Source organism: Taudactylus pleione, unplaced genomic scaffold (assembly GCF_031769625.1).
Source record: "Taudactylus pleione unplaced genomic scaffold, aTauple2 ptg000762l, whole genome shotgun sequence".
Taxonomy (NCBI): domain Eukaryota; kingdom Metazoa; phylum Chordata; class Amphibia; order Anura; family Myobatrachidae; genus Taudactylus; species Taudactylus pleione.
Genome location: NW_028285164.1, coordinates 4,190,370 through 4,211,833, shown reverse-complemented (window position 1 = coordinate 4,211,833; position 21,464 = coordinate 4,190,370). Strand labels below are relative to the sequence as shown.

The following is a 21,464-nucleotide window of genomic DNA, read 5'->3' as shown; positions in this document are numbered from 1 at the left end:
CAGCCTGCGTTTGTGGCTGCTGGTCAGGCTGTGGTGCAGGGTGCAGTTCTGGCTGTGGCAGGCTGTGTATCAGCCTGTGATTGTGGCTGCTGGTCAGGCTGTGGTACAGGCTGCAGTTCTGGCTGTGGCAGACTGTGTATTAGCCTGTGTTTGTGGCTGCTGGTCAGGCTGTGATGCAGGCTGCAGTTCTGGCTGTGGCAGGCTGTGTATCAGTCAGTGTTTGTGGCTGTGGTGCAGGCTGCAGTTCTGGCTGTGGCAGGCTGTGTGCCTGCCTGCATTTGTGGCTGCAGTTCTGGCTGTGGCAGGCTGTGTATTAGTCAGTGTTTGTGGCTGCTGGTCAGGCTGTGGTGCAGGCTGCTGTTCTGGCTGTGGCAGGCTGTGTATCAGTCTGTGTATGTGGCTGCTGGTCAGGCTGTGGTGCAGGGTGCAGTTCTGGCTGTGGCAGGCTGTGTATCACCTGCTTTTGTGGCTGCTGGTCAGGCTGCTGTGGTGCAGAAGGTTAGACAGGCAAGTGATGGCTTCATGTGCGTCTCTCTCTGCAGGGCACTGACAAATTACATCATCTGCCAGTGCCCCAGAAGCTCCAGTCAGCATCTTTCGGAGCTAGCTGAGTCAAATAATCAGGGTAGCACCCGTTTACACTGCCTCATGACCCGGGAACAGCCCATTTTCAACCCTGCTCTCAACCCAAGTAAGATTGCCCAGTAAATCAACCTGGCTTATTTTTTTGGAAGCCGTTCACACAGAGCCTCAACCCAGGTTATTTGTTTAGTGTAAAAGAAGTATTAGTCAGTACTCCAAACTGAGAAAAAGATAAAATTATTACACTTACACTGGGGGTAGTTCAATTGACATGCCTGTAGAAAAAGGGAGACAAAATATATATATATATATATATATATATATATATATATTTTTTTTTTTTTTTATTATTATTATTATTTATTTATTTATTTTCATTTATTACACTTACTACATGATAAGCACTGTTTATTAATTTCTATATGTCAACAACACAGGAAAAGAGGGCATCAATAACAAACAAGATGCATTGTGGGCAAGAAAATTTGCATATATGCGAATAGAGCCTTGTGATTGATGTGGTGATTGCACTCTTTTCCTGCACAGTTGACATATTGGAGTTAGTGAGTGATGATTAGTATGTTTTGGGTATTGTGGGGGAAGAGATATATTAGGGATAAAAATGGAAAAAAAATTACTCTCCATAATTTTAAATGTTTCTGATATAAAGGGACATATAAGGCTAATACATCATAACATTCAATGGAGAGCACTGGTAAGAGTAGAGAAGACAGAAGGAGACCAGGGATCTTTGACTGCGACTGCAGAACACAGGAGATCAGGGGGAGTGACAGGTTCCCCCCCACACTCCTGGCTGGCACCCTTGGCAAGGGCCATCCAGGCCAATAGGAATAGAAAGGTCTCTAACCCACATGCAGCTAACGCTAAAGGCTCCCTGGACTTATCTCATTCTGGCTGGTGTCCTTCGGCATTCCAGTGTCGGGATTAAGATAGGCATCGGAATTTCAACACCTATCTTAAGTCCCTTGTTGGGATTCCTCTGTCAGTGTATTGAGAGGCTGCAGGTATCATAACTACATCCTGTTTGAAGTGGGTTACTTGGATTATGTATGTGCCTAATTGCCTCCATTATTTTCTAAAAATGTATTTATTTATTTTCTGTAAATATAATATAAATATAATACTTGGAACATATGAGATTAAAATAGAAATTGCACAGAAGCACCCGCAGCAGTGTATATTGGAGGTCACCAGGCTGCGAATTTATGCCAGTGCCGCTACAAACTCCTTCCCCCATGTACATTCAAATGTGCAAGGTCTGAGACGCCCACTTTTAGCGCCCATGCATGTTGTAATACTGATTGGTGCGAGTCGCACTGTAAAAACTTACCTATGGCGCAGGGGCGTATTTATAATGGGTGCAGGGTGTGCAGTGCCCATGGGTCCAAATTAGGGGTGAGCGGGTTCGGATTTCTGAAATCCGAACCCCCCCGAGCCCCCCCCGATCCGAGGCAGATCCGAGTCAGGCTCGACTTTTCCCGCCTGACTCGGATCTGAAATCGAGGCAAAAAATCATCATCCCGCCTTCCGAGTCTCGCGGGTTTTGGATCCTATATAAGGTACCCGCGTCGGCGCCATTTTCTCACACGGCTGTGGACAGTGAAGAGGGAGGGTGGGAGTTAGGGCTGGCTGGGCTGTGTAGTGTAGTGTAGTGCAGAGTAGTGTTGTGCTGTGCTGTGCTGCGCTGTGCTGCTGTTGTCCACTACTTCAAAGTCCATAGGGGCTGGCTGTGTTGTGCTGTGCTGCTGTCGTTAATAGGGGCTGTGTCCACTACTTCAAAGTCCATAGGGGCTGGCTGGACTGTGTTGTGCAGTCAGTTCTCCATAAGGGCTGTGTCCACTCCAAAGTCCTGTGCAGTGTCCCAGTCCTAAAGGGGTGCTGTAGTGTTGTCCAGGGGGTGCTCTGTCCATCAGGGGTGCTCCCCCCAAGTGCTAAAAAAATAATATTTTTTGTGTGTTTGTGAATTGTGTGCGCAGTAGCCGCACGTGCATCAACAAAGTAGTGCCAAGCGTGCGCCTGTGTCATAAGTAAAGGGCCGGCTGGCTTGACCGTTAAAGGGTGCTGTAACCCCCAAAGTACACTCCAGTCCAAACCAAAAAAAAAATTATTTTCTGTGTTTGTGAATTGTGTGCGCAGTAGCCGCACGTGCATCAACAAAGTAGTGCCAAGCGTACGCCTGTGTCATAAGTAAAGGGCCGGCTGGCTTGACCGTTAAAGGGTGCTGTAACCCCCAAAGTACACTCCAAACCAAAAAATTAATATTTTCTGTGTTTGTGAATTGTGTGCGCAGTAGCCGCACGTGCGTCAACAAAGTAGTGCCAAGCGTGCGCCTGTGTCATAAGTAAAGGGCCGGCTGGCTTGACCGTTAAAGGGTGCTGTAACCCCCAAAGTACACTCCAGTCCAAACCAAAAAAAAAATTATTTTCTGTGTTTGTGAATTGTGTGCGCAGTAGCCGCACGTGCATCAACAAAGTAGTGCCAAGCGTGCGCCTGTGTCATAAGTAAAGGGCCGGCTGGCTTGACCGTTAAAGGGTGCTGCAACCCCCAAAGTACACTCCAGTCCAAACCAAAAAAAAAATTATTTTCTGTGTTTGTGAATTGTGTGCGCTGTGGCTACACGTGCATCAACAAAGGAGCAGCAGGACCAAGCGTGCACCTGTGTCCCATAAGTAAAGAGCCGGCTGGCTCATTTCTTAAAGGGTGGTGTAACCCACAAAGTGCACTACTCTCCAGCAAAAATATAAAAATATTTTCTGTGTTTGTGTGCGCTTTAGCCGCACGTATATATCAATATAACATAAATGGAGGACCAAACTTTCTCCGATAAAAATAAAATAGGGAAAGATCAAGAACCACTTCCTCCTAGTGCTGTTGCTGCTGCTGGGAGTTGTTCATCATCCCAGAGAGGAAGTAGGAACATCACTACTTTTACTAAACAATTGACCCTCCAACAGTCCCTAGCGATGAGGATGAAGTACGACAGCAGTCATCCAGAAGCAAAACGTATAACTGAGGCCTTGACTGCTATTTTGGTGTTAGACGTGCGTCCGGTATCCGCCATTAGTGCAGTGGGATTTAGACAATTGATGGAGGTAGTGTGTCCCCGGTTCCAAATCCCATCTAGATTCCACCTGCAGCGACAAGCGACAAGCGTGCGTCTGTCTGCTAAAGGGTGGTGTAACCCTCAAAGTGCGCTCCACAAACAATAAAAATATTCTTCTTCTTTTTTCTGTCTTTGTGAATTGTGTGGGCTGTAGCCGCACTTGCATCGTCAAAGCAGCAGCGACAAGCGTGCATCTGTCTGTTAAAGGGTGGTGTAACCCTCAAAGTGCGCTCCACAAACAATAAAAATATTCTTCTTTTTTTTCTGTCTTTGTGAAATGTGTGGGCTGTAGCCGCACCTGCATCCTTAAAGCAGCAGCGACAAGCGTGCATCTGTCTGTTAAAGGGTGGTGACACCCTCAAAGTGTGCTACACAAACAATAAAAATATTGTTCTTTTTTTTCTGTCTTTGTGAAATGTGTGGGCTGTAGCCGCACCTGCATCCTTAAAGCAGCAGCAACAAGCGTGCGTCTGTCTGTTAAAGGGTGGTGACACCCTCAAAGTGTGCTACACAAACAATAAAAATATTGTTCTTTTTTTTTCTGTCTTTGTGAATTGTGTGGGCTGTAGCCGCACTTGCATCCTCAAAGCAGCAGCGACAAGCGTGCGTCTGTCTGTTAAAGGGTGGTGACACCCTCAAAGTGTGCTACACAAACAATAAAAATATTGTTCTTTTTTTTTCTGTCTGTGAATTCTGTGGGCTGTAGCCGCACTTGCATCCTCAAAGCAGCAGCGACAAGCATGCGTCTGTCTGTTAAAGGGTGGTGACACCCTCAAAGTGTGCTACACAAACAATAAAAATATTCTTCTTTTTTCTGTCTTTGTGAATTGTGTGGGCTGTAGCCGCACTTGCATCCTCAAAGCAGCAGCGACAAGCATGAGTCTGTCTGTTAAAGGGTGGTGACACCCTCAAAGTGTGCTCCACAAACAATAGAAATATTCTTCTTTTTTCTGTCTTTGTGAATTCTGTGGGCTGTAGCCGCACTTGCATCCTCAAAGCAGCAGCGACAAGCGTGCGTCTGTCTGTTAAAGGGTGGTGACACCCTCAAAGTGTGATACACAAACAATAAAAATATTCTTCTTTTTTCTGTCTTTGTGAATTGTGTGGGCTGTAGCCACACTTGCATCCTCAAAGCAGCAGCGACAAGCGTGCGTCTGTCTGTTAAAGGGTGGTGTAACCCTCAAAGTGCTCCAAAAAATAAAAAACTTTTTTTTTAATGTGTTTGTGACTTGTGTGCGATGTAGCCACACTTGCATCCTCAAAGCAGCAGCGACAAGCGTGCGTCTGTCTGTTAAAGGGTGGTGTAACCCTCAAAGTGCGCTCCACAAACAATAAAAATATTCTTCTTTTTTCTGTCTTTGTGAATTGTGTGGGCTGTAGCCGCACTTGCATCCTCAAAGCAGCAGCGACAAGCGTGCGTCTGTCTGTTAAAGGGTGGTGTAACCCTCAAAGTGCGCTCCACAAACAATAAAAATATTCTTCTTTTTTCTGTCTTTGTGAATTGTGTGGGCTGTAGCCGCACTTGCATCCTCAAAGCAGCAGCGACAAGCGTGCGTCTGTCTGTTAAAGGGTGGTGTAACCCTCAAAGTGCGCTCCACAAACAATAAAAATATTGTTCTTTTTTTTTCTGTCTGTGAATTCTGTGGGCTGTAGCCGCACTTGCATCGTCAAAGCAGCAGTGACAAGCGTGCGTCTGTCTGCTAAAGGGTGGTGTAACCCTCAAAGTGTGCTACACAAACAATAAAAATATTCTTCTTTTTTTTTCTGTCTGTGAATTCTGTGGGCTGTAGCCGCACTTGCATCCTCAAAGCAGCAGCGACAAGCGTGCGTCTATCTGTTAAAGGGTGGTGACACCCTCAAAGTGTGCGACACAAACAATAAAAATATTCTTCTTTTTTCTGTCTTTGTGAATTGTGTGGGCTGTAGCCACACTTGCATCCTCAAAGCAGCAGCGACAAGCGTGCGTCTGTCTGTTAAAGGGTGGTGTAACCCTCAAAGTGCTCCAAAAAATAAAAAACTATTTTTTTAATGTGTTTGTGACTTGTGTGCGATGTAGCCACACTTGCATCCTCAAAGCAGCAGCGACAAGCGTGCATCTGTCTGTTAAAGGGTGGTGTAACCCTCAAAGTGCGCTCCACAAACAATAAAAATATTCTTCTTCTTTTTTCTGTCTTTGTGAATTGTGTGGGCTGTAGCCGCACTTGCATCCTCAAAGCAGCAGTGACAAGCGTGCGTCTGTCTGTTAAAGGGTGGTGTAACCCTCAAAGTGCGCTCCACAAACAATAAAAATATTCTTCTTTTTTCTGTCTTTGTGAATTGTGTGGGCTGTAGCCGCACTTGCATCCTCAAAGCAGCAGCGACAAGCGTGCGTCTGTCTGTTAAAGGGTGGTGTAACCCTCAAAGTGCGCTCCACAAACAATAAAAATATTCTTCTTTTTTTTTCTGTCTTTGTGAAATGTGTGGGCTGTAGCCGCACCTGCATCCTTATAGTAGCAGCGACAAGCGTGCATCTATCTGTTAAAGGGTGGTGACACCCTCAAAGTGTGCTACACAAACAATAAAAATATTGTTCTTTTTTTTCTGTCTTTGTGAAATGTGTGGGCTGTAGCCGCACCTGCATCCTTAAAGCAGCAGCGACAAGCGTGCGTCTGTCTGTTAAAGGGTGGTGACACCCTCAAAGTGTGCTACACAAACAATAAAAATATTGTTCTTTTTTTTTCTGTCTTTGTGAATTGTGTGGGCTGTAGCCGCACTTGCATCCTCAAAGCAGCAGCGACAAGCGTGCATCTGTCTGTTAAAGGGTGGTGACACCCTCAAAGTGTGCTACACAAACAATAAAAATATTGCTATTTTTTTTTCTGTCTGTGAATTCTGTGGGCTGTAGCCGCACTTGCATCCTCAAAGCAGCAGCGACAAGCGTGCGTCTGTCTGTTAAAGGGTGGTGACACCCTCAAAGTGTGCTACACAAACAATAAAAATATTCTTCTTTTTTCTGTCTTTGTGAATTGTGTGGGCTGTAGCCACACTTGCATCCTCAAAGCAGCAGCGACAAGCGTGCGTCTGTCTGTTAAAGGGTGGTAACACCCTCAAAGTGTGCGACACAAACAATAAAAATATTCTTCTTTTTTCTGTCTTTGTGAATTGTGTGGGCTGTAGCCGCACTTGCATCCTCAAAGCAGCAGCAACAAGCGTGCGTCTGTCTGTTAAAGGGTGGTGACACCCTCAAAGTGCGCTACACAAACAATAAAAATATTCTTCTTTTTTCTGTCTTTGTGAATTGTGTGGGCTGTAGCCACACTTGCATCCTCAAAGCAGCAGCGACAAGCGTGCGTCTGTCTGCTAAAGGATTACATCGGTGACAGCATCCAAGTAGGCATGTCAGACAGTCCGTACCTGTACTGGCAGGAAAAAGAAGCAATTTGGAGGTCCCTGTACAAACTGGCTCTATTTTACCTGGGTTGCCCCCCCTCCAGTGTGTACTCCGAAAGAGTGTTTAGTGCAGCCGGGAACCTTGTCAGCGAAAGGCGTAGGAGGTTGCTTCCACAAAATGTGGAGAAGATGATGTTCATAAAATGAATTATCAACTCTTCCAGGGAGACCAGCCTCCAAAACGTACAGAGGGACCTGTGGTTGTGGATTCCAGCGGGGACGAATTAATACTCTGTGAGGATGAGGATGTACACAACACTGAAGAGGGTGAGGAATCGGTGGATGAGGAGGATGAGGACGACATCTTGCCTCCGTAGAGCCAGTTTGTGCAGGGACAGATTAATTGCCAGCTTGTTTTGTGGGGGCCCAAACGAACCAATCATTTCAGCCACAGTCGTGTGGCAGACCCTGGCGCTGAAATGTTTGGTTTGTTAAAGTGTGCATGTCCTGTTTATACAACATAAGGGTGGGTGGGAGGGCCCAAGGACAATTCCATCTTGCACCTCTTTTTTTTCTTTGCATTATGTATAGTTTGGGGCCTAGTTTTTCAAACTGCCATCCTGTCTGCCACTGCAGTGCCACTCCTAGAAGGACCACGTGTTTGTGCCGCCCACTTGTATCTCTTAGCATAGTCATCCAGCTACCTCGGTGCAACCTTTTGGACATAAAAACACTATTGTGACGTGTGAGGTGTTCAGAATAGACTGGAAATGAGTGGAAATTAAGGTTACTGAGGTTAATAATAGCATAGGAGCAAAAAAAAACACAAATTCTGTGATTTTAGCTGTTTTTATGCTTTTTTTCAAAAAAATACAGATCCAAAACACAAAACCCAGAACCCAAAACACGGAAGGGTGGTTTTGGCAAAACCAATCCAGATCCAAAACACGAAGAAAGATCCAGATCCAAAACCAAAACACAAAACACGAAAAGTGGCCGGTGCACACCCCTAGTCCAAATGGGTCCATACTGCACACCCCGCACACTTATTTAGTTATACTTACCTTCCTGCAAACTCTGGTGTGCCACTCTGCAGCGCTGGACTGGGGCTGCAGAGAGGCAAAATATCTCAGGGAAAATGGCGGTAGCCATTTTCTTGGTGACTTGCACATGTGCATAAAAGATGTCCCCTGGACATTTTCCCGGAGATCCACGCATGCGCAGTAGATTCTGGCATTAAGCCAGAATCTACTGCTCTGACAGAGAGGAGGGAGTTGAACCGGTTGCTGCACATGGGCCCCCTCCTCTCTTAAAATGCTCCTGCTATGGCAGGTGGAGCTCCATCTGACCACGGTCTCCTATGTGTGTGGTACAGTGTCTGGGAGTGCAGCCTCTTGCATTGACATGCCCAAGACACTACTATAATGTACCCACTGAGCTGACCATTATTTGCATTCACTACTAGCCACCGCTTAGTCACTGCCCAAGATCAACCATCAATTTTCCACCACATTTTTTATACCTCCCGTGTCCACTAAAGCAGTGCCTTTGTGCGTACACTCTGTAACACATGTGCCACAGGGTTTTCATAAATTTGTGTACATGTGCAGTTGCAAATAATCTCTCAGTTACTTCACATACGTAGTATTTGCGGATCTGAATAGAGCCCATGATCTACTATGGATTGTATCTAACCTAGAGCTAGGATAGGGGATCACATTTGCACATTTAACAAACAGCATTTTGCTTGCAGATAACCAGCCTCGTATTACTTAGAAATAAAAGTACCGAAGATGAGGTGGAGGTCGTGGATCTGAGGGTAACGTTGGGCAGATCTCAGCAGGAGGTTCAGCATCACTGAGTAATGGCAGAGAAGGAGATGACTGTACAAGACGCCCTCCTCAGGGCTCTGCAGAATCTGGACCAGAGGGACTTTCAGAGATTTAAAGAACTTTTGAGTGAATGGAAGAACAAAGAAGGATTTATAAATATTACAAAGGATCAGCTGGAGGGAGCAGATCCCAGTCATGTTACTGATCTCATCAGGAGACACTATGGGGATGGGGCTGAGGTGACCCTGGCTGTACTGAGAGCTATAAATGAGAGGAAGGTCAGAGAGGATCTCCATCATGACAAGATGAAAGGTAACTTACAGATGGGCAATTGTATAATGCACAAATTAATTAAAAAGTCTTATAACGTAATAGGTTATAGATTATAAAAAAAAGATCTAACTATAACAAATAGTAAATTTTTAATGAAGAACAAATGAGATTTCCTTGGGAAGAATAATCCGTAACACCACACAAAACACAGAAAAAGATCTCAATAAATCAGTAATATATTACCATGGAGCTTTCAAACGGGATATACTGTACAGTAGTTATAATCCCGAGAGGCAGTCGGGATACTAACCCCCGTCATCCTGAAGGTTAGGTTTAGGCACCACCGGAGAGAGGTTAGGGTTAGGCATTACCAGAGAGAGGTCAGGGTTAGGCACCACCAGAGTGAGGTTAGGGTTAGGCACCACCGGAGAGAGGTTAGGGTTAGGCACAACCAGAGGGAGGTTAGGGTTAGGCACCACCGGAGAGAGGTTAGGGTTAGGCACAACCAGAGAGAGTTTAGAGTTAGGCACCACCGGAGAGAGGTTAGGGTTAGGCACCACCAGGGGAGGTTTAGGGGGGGAGAGGTAACTTACTGGCCCCTGTTGGGATCTTGAACATTGGGATGCCGCTGTCTGTCTTCTGACTGCCGGCATCCTAACTGCGGGTAAATCATACTGATCCATGTTCACGACAGTCGGGATGCTGGTGCGGGCATCCCGATGGTAAGTAGTGGGGTTAAGAGGAGGGTTGGGCACTAGAGGGAAGGTTAGGGTTAGGTACTAAGGGAGGGGGAGGGTTAGTGTGTCGGGCAAGGTTAGGTTTAGGCACTAGCGGGAGAGGTTAGGTTTAGGCAGAGGGAGGGAGAATTAGTGGTAGGAAGAGGGGGAATAATGACTGACAGGTGTGGGTATCCTAACCCTGTCAGGATGCCAGCATCAGGATTCTGACCACCAGGATCCTGAGTCCAGGCATCCTGTACCCATCCATTCCCTTTCAAACATTTTTTCATGCTTTATATGTGATATTGTTGCTGTGTCTAGGACACTCAGTCACTGTTAATAGGACGTTTACACCAGTGTACACAGAAAAATTCTGCTTTATTAATATTAGATTCTCTTTCACAGAGTTCTGGGAAGGACAGGTGACTGGGGGGAGATGTATCAACCCTTGGAGAGATAATGTGGAGATAAAGTACCAACCAATCAGCTCTGTCATTTTTCAAACACAGCCTGTAATGTGACAGGAGCCGATTGGTTGGTACTTTATCTCTCTACACTTTAAGGTTTGAAACATCTCCCCCATAATCCTGTTGTTTTCTGTGTCTCCTTGTCTGAAGCTTCAGTGTAAACGGACACAGCTAAAATCATGATTTCTAGAGATGATACCACTGACATAGTCAGTATAATTGATACAATATAGAGAGTGATATTATGTGCATGTAATTGAGATTATTTCCCTGAATTTACAGCTGGGGCAAACTTCATGGACAAACACAGAGAAGATCTTATACGGAAGATAGAGGTGGTAGACCCAGTGTTACGTGTTCTTTGGAAACACGGGCTGCTGACACAGGAACAGTACAATGAGTTAAGAAAGAAAACAGCAAACAAGGAAAAGATGAGGGGACTCTGTGACCTCATCCGACACTGGGATGATGTCAGCAAGTCCGTAGTTTGCAAAGCCCTGAGAAGATACAACTCTGCTATCATCCTCGACTTGGAGAGAAATGAGCAATGGAAAGAGCGGCACAGACCTGTCTATCCTTGTAAGTCTTTATTATTTTATGTTTTTATATTTCATATCCTTTAATAATGAACTGTAAACAGTTACAATAAAACCAAAATGGCCAGTGACGTAAGGAGCCAGAAGCAGTCCCATGAGACAGACTGACCTGCTACAATCATCATATTTCTAGTAAAAGCAATCCCATAATGAACATCAGTTTATCAAAGTTGTTATAAAAAGTGGTTGTGATGTAATGAAGCCACTCAGAGCAGTCCTAACTGACCAATGATAGTGACATTAAACATTCTATTTCTTATCACCAACAAAATAACAACACAACACATGATTGGTGGTTAAAAGTCATTCGCTTATTAATGACAACTTAAAGAATGTAGAGTGGCTGAGCAACCATTGCTAACCATCAGCACAGCAGGAAATACAATATAACAGAGGGTCCTAGATCTACCCCTCACAAAGCACACTGGATTGTGAGGAAAAAACACCTCCTCTTACTGGGCTAGATAGAGACTTTCCACAAAGATAATCTCAAGAGCAGGACCACTGGCCTTACTGCAAAGGGGGAAGTGCCTCACACAATCCTACAAATAGAAGTATACCAATAAAAAGCAAAGCTTTCAACCAAACAGTAACAAAACAATAGCAAACAAATGAAAACACAAAGCAAGCACACAAGATGCATACAACACAGCCACAAACAAGGGAAGGGATGACGGGGTTGGGCAAATCCTGAAGACAAGAGGAAGTCCCCCCCATATGATTCATGTAAATTCCACCCCAACTTATCCTGATTGACAGCTGTTTTTTGGAATATCAGCCAAGCAGTGGAATGCAAATGTAAACATTATTATATAAAACCATCTTTTCTTTCAAGTCCCTGCATTTATAACCGATAACAATTCCCTAAACACATTGTCTTTCCTTACCACTGACTTAAATATCAACATTTTTTTTGACGTCATTGGGTCCAAAGCCAACAATGGCTGACAAATTGCTAAACCCCCACAGCAGCCTGCCAATTATACTAGGACCAGATGGACACCCTCAAACCAGCAAGGGAACAAAGCCCAAACCAAACAATCTGCAGCCCAATCAATCAGTGCTGCTTCCAGTCAAGTCAAACTTATTGCAAAAGCTGAGGTTGATTGTGGTGTATTCAACAAAAAATGATTGCCACCTATATATAAAACTAACCATCCTTGGACTCATGGCTAGCTATTGTAAACTCCACAAGCCCTAGCAACCCATCCCAACATAAACCCCTAACTAGCAAACAGGCCTACCCCCAATAGAAAGTAAGCCCAACTAGCTGAAATAAGATGCTTGGATCAAAATAAGACATGCCCCACAAACTAGACTTTATCATAGGCATCAATTTGATTTGCAAAACAAACAACCAAAACATTTACAAAAGTCAATAGCACAACATTCAAACCACAATCATCCCAGACACACACAAAACACACATAGGGGAAAGGGAAATGAGGAATGCAGCTGGAATGCTGGAATGCATGATCAGTTAGTTTTCAGATATAGTATATTGTATATAATAACTTCAATTGGCAGGAGAAAAAAATAGAAAATCCCTTTGATGCCTTCACCAAAACAGTAGCAAGAACCCACCCATGCAAGGAGCACAAAGCTAAGCCAGCATAGAAGGCAAAGCACATAAGATTTTTAAACCAAAGATTTCTAATAGCCCAAAGCCTGAGCTGACGTAGTGGATTAGCCACTTTGGCTGAACAAGTGGCCATTTTGATATCCCGACTGCCTCCCGGGATCAAATCAGCAGCACTAAAACCTTGCAAAACTAATCATTCATAGAAAGTAGCACTGAACTGGTAAACCGACCTCTAAAATTATGGCATCGGGTGCTAGAGTGTAAAAAGATAAGCAAGTGCAACCAGGCAAACAGACAATGACTCATTAGAAATAAATTAAGCCTATTTTCCCCTGCCCTGCTGATACATCTTCAAGTGGTGAAATTGGCTAAGAACCACCCGCTCCTATACCAGCACATTTCTCTGGAGAAGATTCTTAGAGATGTGTCTCTAGGAAAGATGACCAAATCTTCAATGTGGAAAGCTCTAAAAAAAGCAAATGACAAAGCACCTTGGAACAAAGAGGCAACCTTGTCCAGAGCCATCAGCAAAGAGTCCAACAGATGGAGATCAATGTGATGACAACTGTCGACACCCAATGGTAACTTCTTTTCCAATTCTTCAAGAGCTATGAAATAATGAATCAATGAGTAGAATCATGATAACCATAGAGCTCTAAGAAGAAAGCAGTGCCTGCCAATGTGAAGGACATAGCCACACTCAACACATAAAAGACAATACAATGTAAATGGACCAGCTCCAAGTCCTTCCATGTGGTAGAATACAGTATGACTGCATTCTCAACAGGGCCAATGCTTTATGTGCCAATCTCTTTATGCTGGCTTGTCAATCAGCCAATCATAAGAAGGACACTGTATGAACAGTCAGCCAAAAGCACAAATGCACAGAAACGGTCCCACTGATAATACGAGATGCATCAATAAACCCAATTTTGAACTCAAGAACATGACAGTCAAAGAACCTATGTTACAATTCAAGCAGCATAAAAACAAAATGATGTAGCAACTACAGTAACCAAGGGTGTAGTAGTGCATTGGCTGTTAATGGCCTTCACCACCCTCAAATTTTTGCACCAGAAACTAATTTTCTGGTTAAAAAGTACCAAGAACTGTCGCAACTCTCAGATGAGTAGTAGATGCTAACCAATGGTGACTCCAGGGATGGGGCTGTAGAGCAGTCCAAAATTCAAATAGAGGAACTACTTCAACTGCCTGTGAGTCCCAGCCATCAATGATTGGCAGTGTTTGAAATGGCAGTTGGTGTGACTCCTCTATTTGAATTTTGGATTGCGTTGCAGCCCCACCTTTGGAGCCACCACTGCTGCTAACCCATATTTGGGATTGGCGAGACCTATTACTGAGGCACAGAGTCTGACATGCTGGCGGTGTTCATGAGAGATCTCCAGAAGGACACGCAGGTCACAGCCTTCAGACTAGGTTCCCTGGTGATCTCTGGATGGAGCAGAGAAGGATGAAGACATACAGCGTAGTCGACAAGCCGGGTTAGAACCAAATGGACAAGATGGTACCAGGGAGTAGACATATGCAGATCCCAGAGTATAGCAAAGGTCAAACCAGAATACCAAGCACAGTACCACATAGCAGACATAATCGGGTCACAAACAAAGGTCAGGAACTAGCAAAGAAGTCACACACAGGAATGCTGGAGTAAGGTTTGGGAGTCTATACTCTGGCACAGAAATGCTTCCATGAACTTCCTTATATAGACAGGGCTTGAATTGGGCACCTCCTGTGACATCACATAGGGAAGGTGTCTTACCCTTTAAGTCTGATTCAGGTCAGCATGCATGCCTGCAGGGGAGCCATGGCCACCCGCACCCTGGTACCAGGGGGAAGAGGATCATATAGCAGTGGGCACCGAGGACTCCCCACCCACTGCCTTACTACAGACCAGCGCCGCCAGGCCCAGTAAGTGGGTGCCGGGTAGATACAAAGAAAGTGATATGTGGATGTGTGTGCAAATAAACCAGCTGCAGGTATGTAGTATCAAAAGAAAGTGTCCTCACACCTTCACCAGATAGGAACTACAAACAAGACATTGAGGCTTCCTTTCCAGCGCTAGTAATACATTACAATAGCAGACTTTTCATAGAATTCTCCCCAGATGTCCCTCCACAGTATGAGGGGGGAATTGTTTCCAACAAATCCCCAGGTTAGTATCCAAAAATAAGGGGAAGGTTGTATAAGTGCATGCCGGGTGTCTGGCATGCTGTGACAAGTACAATAGCTCTATTACCACCACAATTGTAAACAATTACAACAGGAGAAAAATAAAGGTTTCTTTGGGGGCTGCTAAATTTTAAATTTACCAAGTTCTGGAATGCAAAGCATTCGGAAAGCTGACCCCGCGATAGCTAACATCATCTTCAGATGGCATTAGTCAGGGCCGCCATCAGGGGTGGACTGCCGGGACTTTAGTCCCGGGCCCGGACACTCAGGGGGCCCGCCCGCCACTATCCCCCCTCCGGACCATGATGGAAGAGGCTGTCCACACCCAGTACTATCCCTCCTTGGCCGGGCCCCACGCTGCTGCTGCACAATAGAGTGAGTGACTCATGAGTCACTTCTCACCCAGCCCAGCCGCCATCCTACTCTGCCTCCTAACTTACCTACTGGCCGGCGCGCCTTCAATAAAGTTTTCTCTTGACTGCTGATGCGTGCACGTCGTGACGTTATGACATCACGCCGCGCCGCTGAACAAGAGAGGACAGAGGAGCCGCAGAGGGCGGTTGGTGTGAGGACTCCTGAGGAACTGCCCGAAGCAAAGGGAGAAAAGAAGGAATGAAGGAAGGAGTGAGTGAGGTAAGTTAAGTGTGTGTCTATATCCCAGAGTCCCAGACCCAGGCCATTGATGCAGTAGATAGACAGTGGAGACAGCATGATGGGACTGAGTCTGGGAGAATCAGACTGTCCCTGCTCCTGGTGCTCCATGGATTTCGCCCCATGCTCCCTTGCAGGCTCCAGTTAATTTTAAAATGCCTCAATTTTTTAGATGCCTCTATAATATAATATTCAGTCTTTTACAATTTATTTTTTATTGAGTATGAATAAGTTAGCGGGGGAATGGGGGTTGTGGGGGGGGAGTGGGTGAAGGGGGGGTTATGGAGGAAAGGGGGTTGAGGGGGGCCCTGCCTATTTTGGCAGTCCCGGGCCCCACCATTTCTGATGGCAGCCCTGGCATTAGTACATATTCTGCTATGGGCACAAAGAAATTAAGTGAAATTAAGTGAAGATCAAAGGCGCCAGCTCTTATACATACTAAAAATACAGGACAAACATAAACATAATAAGGATTAAACTTAAAATTCTGGGTCAATGGTCTTTCTTTCTCCAATGTTTTCACTTCCTTATCCAGATGCACTTGTCCTCAAAAATATTTGACCATCTAAAGGAAGAAGAGAAACAGTACAATAATGTGTAGCAATTCATTTTACTTGTACAGATCTCCCTGTTAGAATATGTGTGGGCTAAAGTCCACTTAATCTATTTCACCAACATACCATACTCACTTCATATGAAGTTGTGATCATACATATAAAGGTCTCATTAAGACCAAGTCCAATTATGTGTCACTCAAAAGGTGCTTACACGCTACACTAGACAATGTGGTTACAGAGCTATGTTGTAAATGATTTCCCTTGATCTCTCCATGGCAGCTTCCTGGCACTCCAGGACACGATATGCAGCAAAAACTGCACACTGGGACACTAGATCTATCGTGCAAGATCTAATGATTTGCATATCTGGCAAAAAAAAATTCAGTAAGACACAGATGCATGGAGGGATAAGTGAGATTAATTATGTAAAGTCTAGCGGGTTGTGGTGAGCTGCACTTGTCCAGGGTGTAGTGCTAGTGGGGGACAGTGTAAGAAGGTGATTGGAGGGGGGGATGTGTGTAACCGCTAAAGGTGTGTGGAGGGAGGGATAGTGGCAGGAAGTGGGGGGGACGGGGGGAGAAAGGGAGGGGTTTGGGTAGGTGAAGTAGGAGGGAGAAAAAGAGGGTAGGGGATGGGAATGTTAGGAGTCCTGCACCGTCTTGCAGGAGTACCAGGTCCTGTTAATGTTAGAATTGTTAATTGAGGGTTGGGTGCACTCTTCCTGTAGGTAGGAGTTTTGTAGGTGGTGGAGTGTAGTGTGCTGGGTGTGATAGTTGTGCAGGTGGGCCTAGAGTAAATTGCAGTGTAACATTAAGGATGACAGACAACAATGGATGGGGCCAAATCATTATTGAGAAGGCACAGTGCTACTTCAATATGGTCCTGGGGGTGAGGAGATTGGGTGGGGGGAGGAGGGGTGAGAGTGATGCGAGCTGGGTGTGGTGTGGGACAAACTGAGCTCTAATGGGAAGCTAGGTGGAACCTTTAAGGGGGCTCCTTGCTGTGTGGTTCTTGACCGATAAACATCATCCCTGCTTTACCTATGGTCTATAGTCTTGTGAGCCATCTGATAGTGTACATGTACCTTCGGGGTCGAAAGGATGAGATGTCTGTAGGTTCGTACCCTTACTCCTTGTTCTAACGTTATCTGCTGGTCCGGTGGCTGAAACACAAGTGGTGCAGATTGTTGTCCCTGGAAGAATGCTGATGCCGAAACGCATCATCCCTGCTGTACCTATGGTCTACATGCTTGTGAGCTATCTGAGAGTGTACAGGTACCTTCTGGGTTGAAAGGATGATTGTATGGAAGTTCATAGGGCAGCATCCCGCACAGTGGTTTAATTAAAGTTCTTTAAAATAGATACCTACCGGTAGGTTGGTTTGTGGCGAAAGGTGCGGCTGAGATGTCTGTAGGTGCGTGCCCTTATTCCTTGTTATAATGTGATCTGCTGGTTCATTGGCTGAAACACAGGTGGTGCAGATTGTTGCCCCTGGAAGAATGCTGCTGCCGAAATGCGTTGGATAACACTGGAAGAATGCTGATGCTGAAACGCATTGGAAAAAACATCCAAGAACCTGCACCCACGTCGCCCCCTACTGAGACACAGTTACAGGCATCAGGAGCCAAGGCAACCTGTGTCATATCACGGCACCAACCCCATCTACTGCAGCACCCACTGCTGCTGCACATCCATATAGAGACACTACCAGCAAAGGGGGTGCTCACCTGCCCAGGCTGCTGGCAGTACCTTCAGCTACCAGTACCCTGTCCAGGGCAATCTTTGAGCAGTCCCCCCTAGACATTAATCCCCTCCATAAGCGCCTGACATGTCCGGAGCATGCTACACAGGTAGCCCCATTGGTGGGTTGCGGCTGCGCCGAGGTGATGAGCTAACCCGGCCCAGCTGCAACCCACCAATGGGCGGTTACACCATCGGGCCCAGGTCAAGTGTGACCACCGCACCTACCACAGTGAAACCTGCCACATATAGACACCCGAGATTCCACGGGCCCTTAACATGCACCAACTCCCGCCTCACTGACCAACAGTCTGCACCACCTGTGTTCCAGCCACAGAACCAGCAGATCATGTCAGAACAAGGAGTAAGGGCACGCACCTATAGACATCTCGGGCGCACCTTTCACCACAAAGCAACTTACCAGTAGGTATCTATTTTAAAGAACTTTAATTAAACCACTGTGCGGGATTCTGCCTCTATGAACTTCCATACAAGCATCCTTTCGACCCCGAAGGTACCTGTACACTCTCAGACAGCTCAGACTGTAGACCAGTGGTGTCAAACTTGGGCCATTCAGCTTTTGTTGGACTACATATTCCAGCATGCCCTTCCACAGTTGTAGCATGCCCTAATAGCAAAAATGTGGCACCACATGCTGAGATGTGTAGTTCTACAGCAGCTGGAGGGCCCAAATTTGACACCATTGCTGTAGACCATAGGTCTAGCAAGGATAACGTGCCGGTCAAGAATTGCACTGCAAGGAACCCCCCTGAAAGGGTCCACCTACCTTCCCATCAGAGCTAAGTCTATCCCACACCCCACCCAGCTTGCATCACTCTCCCCCCTCCTGCCCCAACCCTTACCCATCTCCTCCCCCCAGGACCATATCGGAGTAGCACTGTGCCTTTTCAATAAATGATTTGGCCCCATCCATTGTTGTCTGTCATCCTTTATGTTACACTAATATTTACTCTAGGCCCACCTGCACAACTATCACACCCAGGACACTACACTCCACCACCTACAAAACTCCTACCTACAGGGAGAGCGTACCTGACCCTCAATTAATTATGTAAAGTGTACAGTAGTGCAACTAAAAGCAGTCAAAATATTGTCTTTTGCAATAGAACTACAGGTCCCAGCAAGCCTACCCCACATAGTGGTACTGGGAGAACCACAAGTACCAGCATGCGGGGCACTACGGACCCACATGCTGGTACCTGTAGTTCTACTGCTAAAGAAATATTGTAAAAAAGACAGTACACACACACCATGATAGTATAATTTAATAGAGGGTTGGGCAAATCTTAAACAAATGCTAAATGGTTGCCGAGTTTTCAAAGCTGATAACCCCACGCCTCATAAAAAAAAATATATATTTACCTGCCTCGGGGGTCTAACCCTCCCTTCTCCCCCCTAACCCTAACCTTCCCTTAGTGGTGCCTAACCCTAACCTCCCCCACTAGTGCCTAACTGTAACCTCCCCCACTAGTGCCTAACCCTAACCTCCCCCACTAGTGCCTAACTCTAACCTCGCACACTAGTGCCTAACCCTAACCCCCCCCACTAGTGCCTAACTCTAACCTCCCGCACTAGTGCCTAACTCTAACCTCCCGCACTAGTGCCTAACCCTAACCTCCCCACTAGTGCCTAACTCTAACCTCCCCCACTAGTGCCTAACCCTAACCTCCCCCACTAGTGCCTAACTCTAACCTCCCGCACTAGTGCCTAACCCTAACCTCCCCACTAGTGCCTAACTCTAACCTCCCCCACTAGTGTCTAACCCTAACCTCCCCCACTAGTGCCTAACTCTAACCTCCCCCACTAGTGCCTAACTCTAACCTCCCCCACTAGTGCCTAACTCTAACCTCCCCCACTAGTGCCTAACTCTAACCTCCCCCACTAGTGCCTAACTCTAACCTCCCCTCCCCGCCCCTAAACCTAACCCCCCCTCCCTGCCCCCTAAACCTAACCCAGGGGGGTGCCTAACCCTAACGTTCCCCCCCGGTGGTGCCTGACCCTAACCCCCATTCTCCTAGCCTGACCCTAACCCTCCCGGGGGTGCATAAATCCCCCCCGGGAGTCCCTGAACCTAAACACCCCCCCGAGGCTATGAGCTCCTGATGTCTGGTTTACCTACGTTTGGTATGCCGGATGTCTGGATTTCAGCGTGAGGCTAATGATAGGCGTCGGTATTTAGATACCTATTATTAGTCCCATGCCGGCTTTCACTGTCGAGAAGCTGGCAGTCTGCATTTTGACTGCCGGCTTCCTGACTACATCCCCTCCCAGTGCCCACTACGGGTGGGCATACTTACACTTGGGGGAGACACACCAGAGGTCACACACTCATGCACATACTTACACTTACTCACACACACTCACACACACACACATACACTCATACACACTCACACTCACTCACACACACTGACATACTCACCGCTGCTGCAGGAGACTGTGTTCCGACGCTGGACGCAGAAGACAGCACTGTGGATGGTGAGTATTACTGACTAATTAAGCTGATCTGAAACTTCCAATTGCTCCTGACCATTTTTCCTAAAATTATGGATTTTAGGAAAATTTGGTCATGCTCTGGAGGTGCGCAAAATAAAACCTCCTGGTGCTCCAACAATTAGAAACCCTGCATCTAATTGAATAGCAAAAATCCTGCGGGTGAGAGATTTTTGCTATTCTCGCCCCCAATTGAATATGCCCCAATAACTTCAAATTCTAAACAATAGAAAAGAGTTACAATGGGATTATTCTGGTTCTAAAGAGAAAAAGAAAAAGAAATGTTTGCGTGCTCAGCAGCCGCTCAGTAAATGAGCAGTAGTTAACATGAGACAGAAACCAAGTCCATGTCAAGGGTTGAGTTGAAGGGAAACTAAAATTAAATTGGGGATGTGTAACTAGAAAGACTCTAGAGATAAAGGCCCTCATTCAGAGGCGGTCGCAAGAAGCGAGCGCTCTCTCTGTATGAGGGCGGCCGCTTCTTTTTTTTAGTGCGGCCTCCTGGTCACTAGCTAAGCTGTGGGTTACCACCCACAGCTTAGCGACCAACCAGGTTGATGGTCGCGATGGTCAAGACCATTGCGACCATCGGGGCTTGCGACGAGACCCTAAGGTTGGGTCTCGGTAACTGCAAGCCCCAGTGAGCTTCCTGCTCTGATCGAGCAGGATGCTCCCCTCTGACATCACTGCTGATGTCATTGTGGCCGCCCACAAAATGGCAGGCGTTCGCTTGTGAACACCTCCGTTTGTCCGGGGCTTGCGTACACGCAGTGCGGCCACTGCGCATGCGCGGGGCCTTAACATCAACCCGGTTGCGAGCGTTCAGCGCTTGCGACCGGGTCTGAATGAGGTCCAAAGAGCTGTGTTCTGTGATAGGTGTTTACCACATGATTTGTAAATCAGCAGTAGGTACAGGTATGCTTAACTTTAAACAGAACTAAAATCCAAGCCAATAGTCAAGTTAAGGGGAGTTAAGTAAACAATGGAGCATGTGTAACTAAAAAGACCGAGGAGATAAAATGTTCTGCAATAACTAGGTACTGTAGCACTTTTGTTTGTGCAGATAAATAGTGAAAACATTGGCAGGGTACTTCAATAAGTGGGCTTTGTCTTCCTGCAAGGTTTCTCAACTCCAGGTAAGGACTGAGATATGGGTTAATGCTGGGAGCAATGGGTTACACAGAGTCTGCCCTAGAACACAAGTGGAAACGTCCATTGAGCGCTGACTGTAGGTCATTGGGTTTGGTGCCTTTGTTCTGTACCTTCAGC

General features: G+C 46.2%; 1 protein-coding gene across 1 annotated transcript in view; it reads left to right on the top strand.

The window, feature by feature from the left end:
- Window positions 1-21,464, top strand: part of LOC148476929 (uncharacterized) — a 113,551-nt gene that overhangs the window by 12,927 nt on the left and 79,160 nt on the right. The window contains exons 2-3 of the mRNA XM_088457443.1: window positions 8,829-9,219; window positions 10,649-10,945. Of these exons, the coding sequence (XP_088313569.1) occupies window positions 8,940-9,219; window positions 10,649-10,945 (577 nt within the window). The 5' untranslated portion in view covers window positions 8,829-8,939. The remainder of the gene's footprint in view (window positions 1-8,828; window positions 9,220-10,648; window positions 10,946-21,464) is intronic.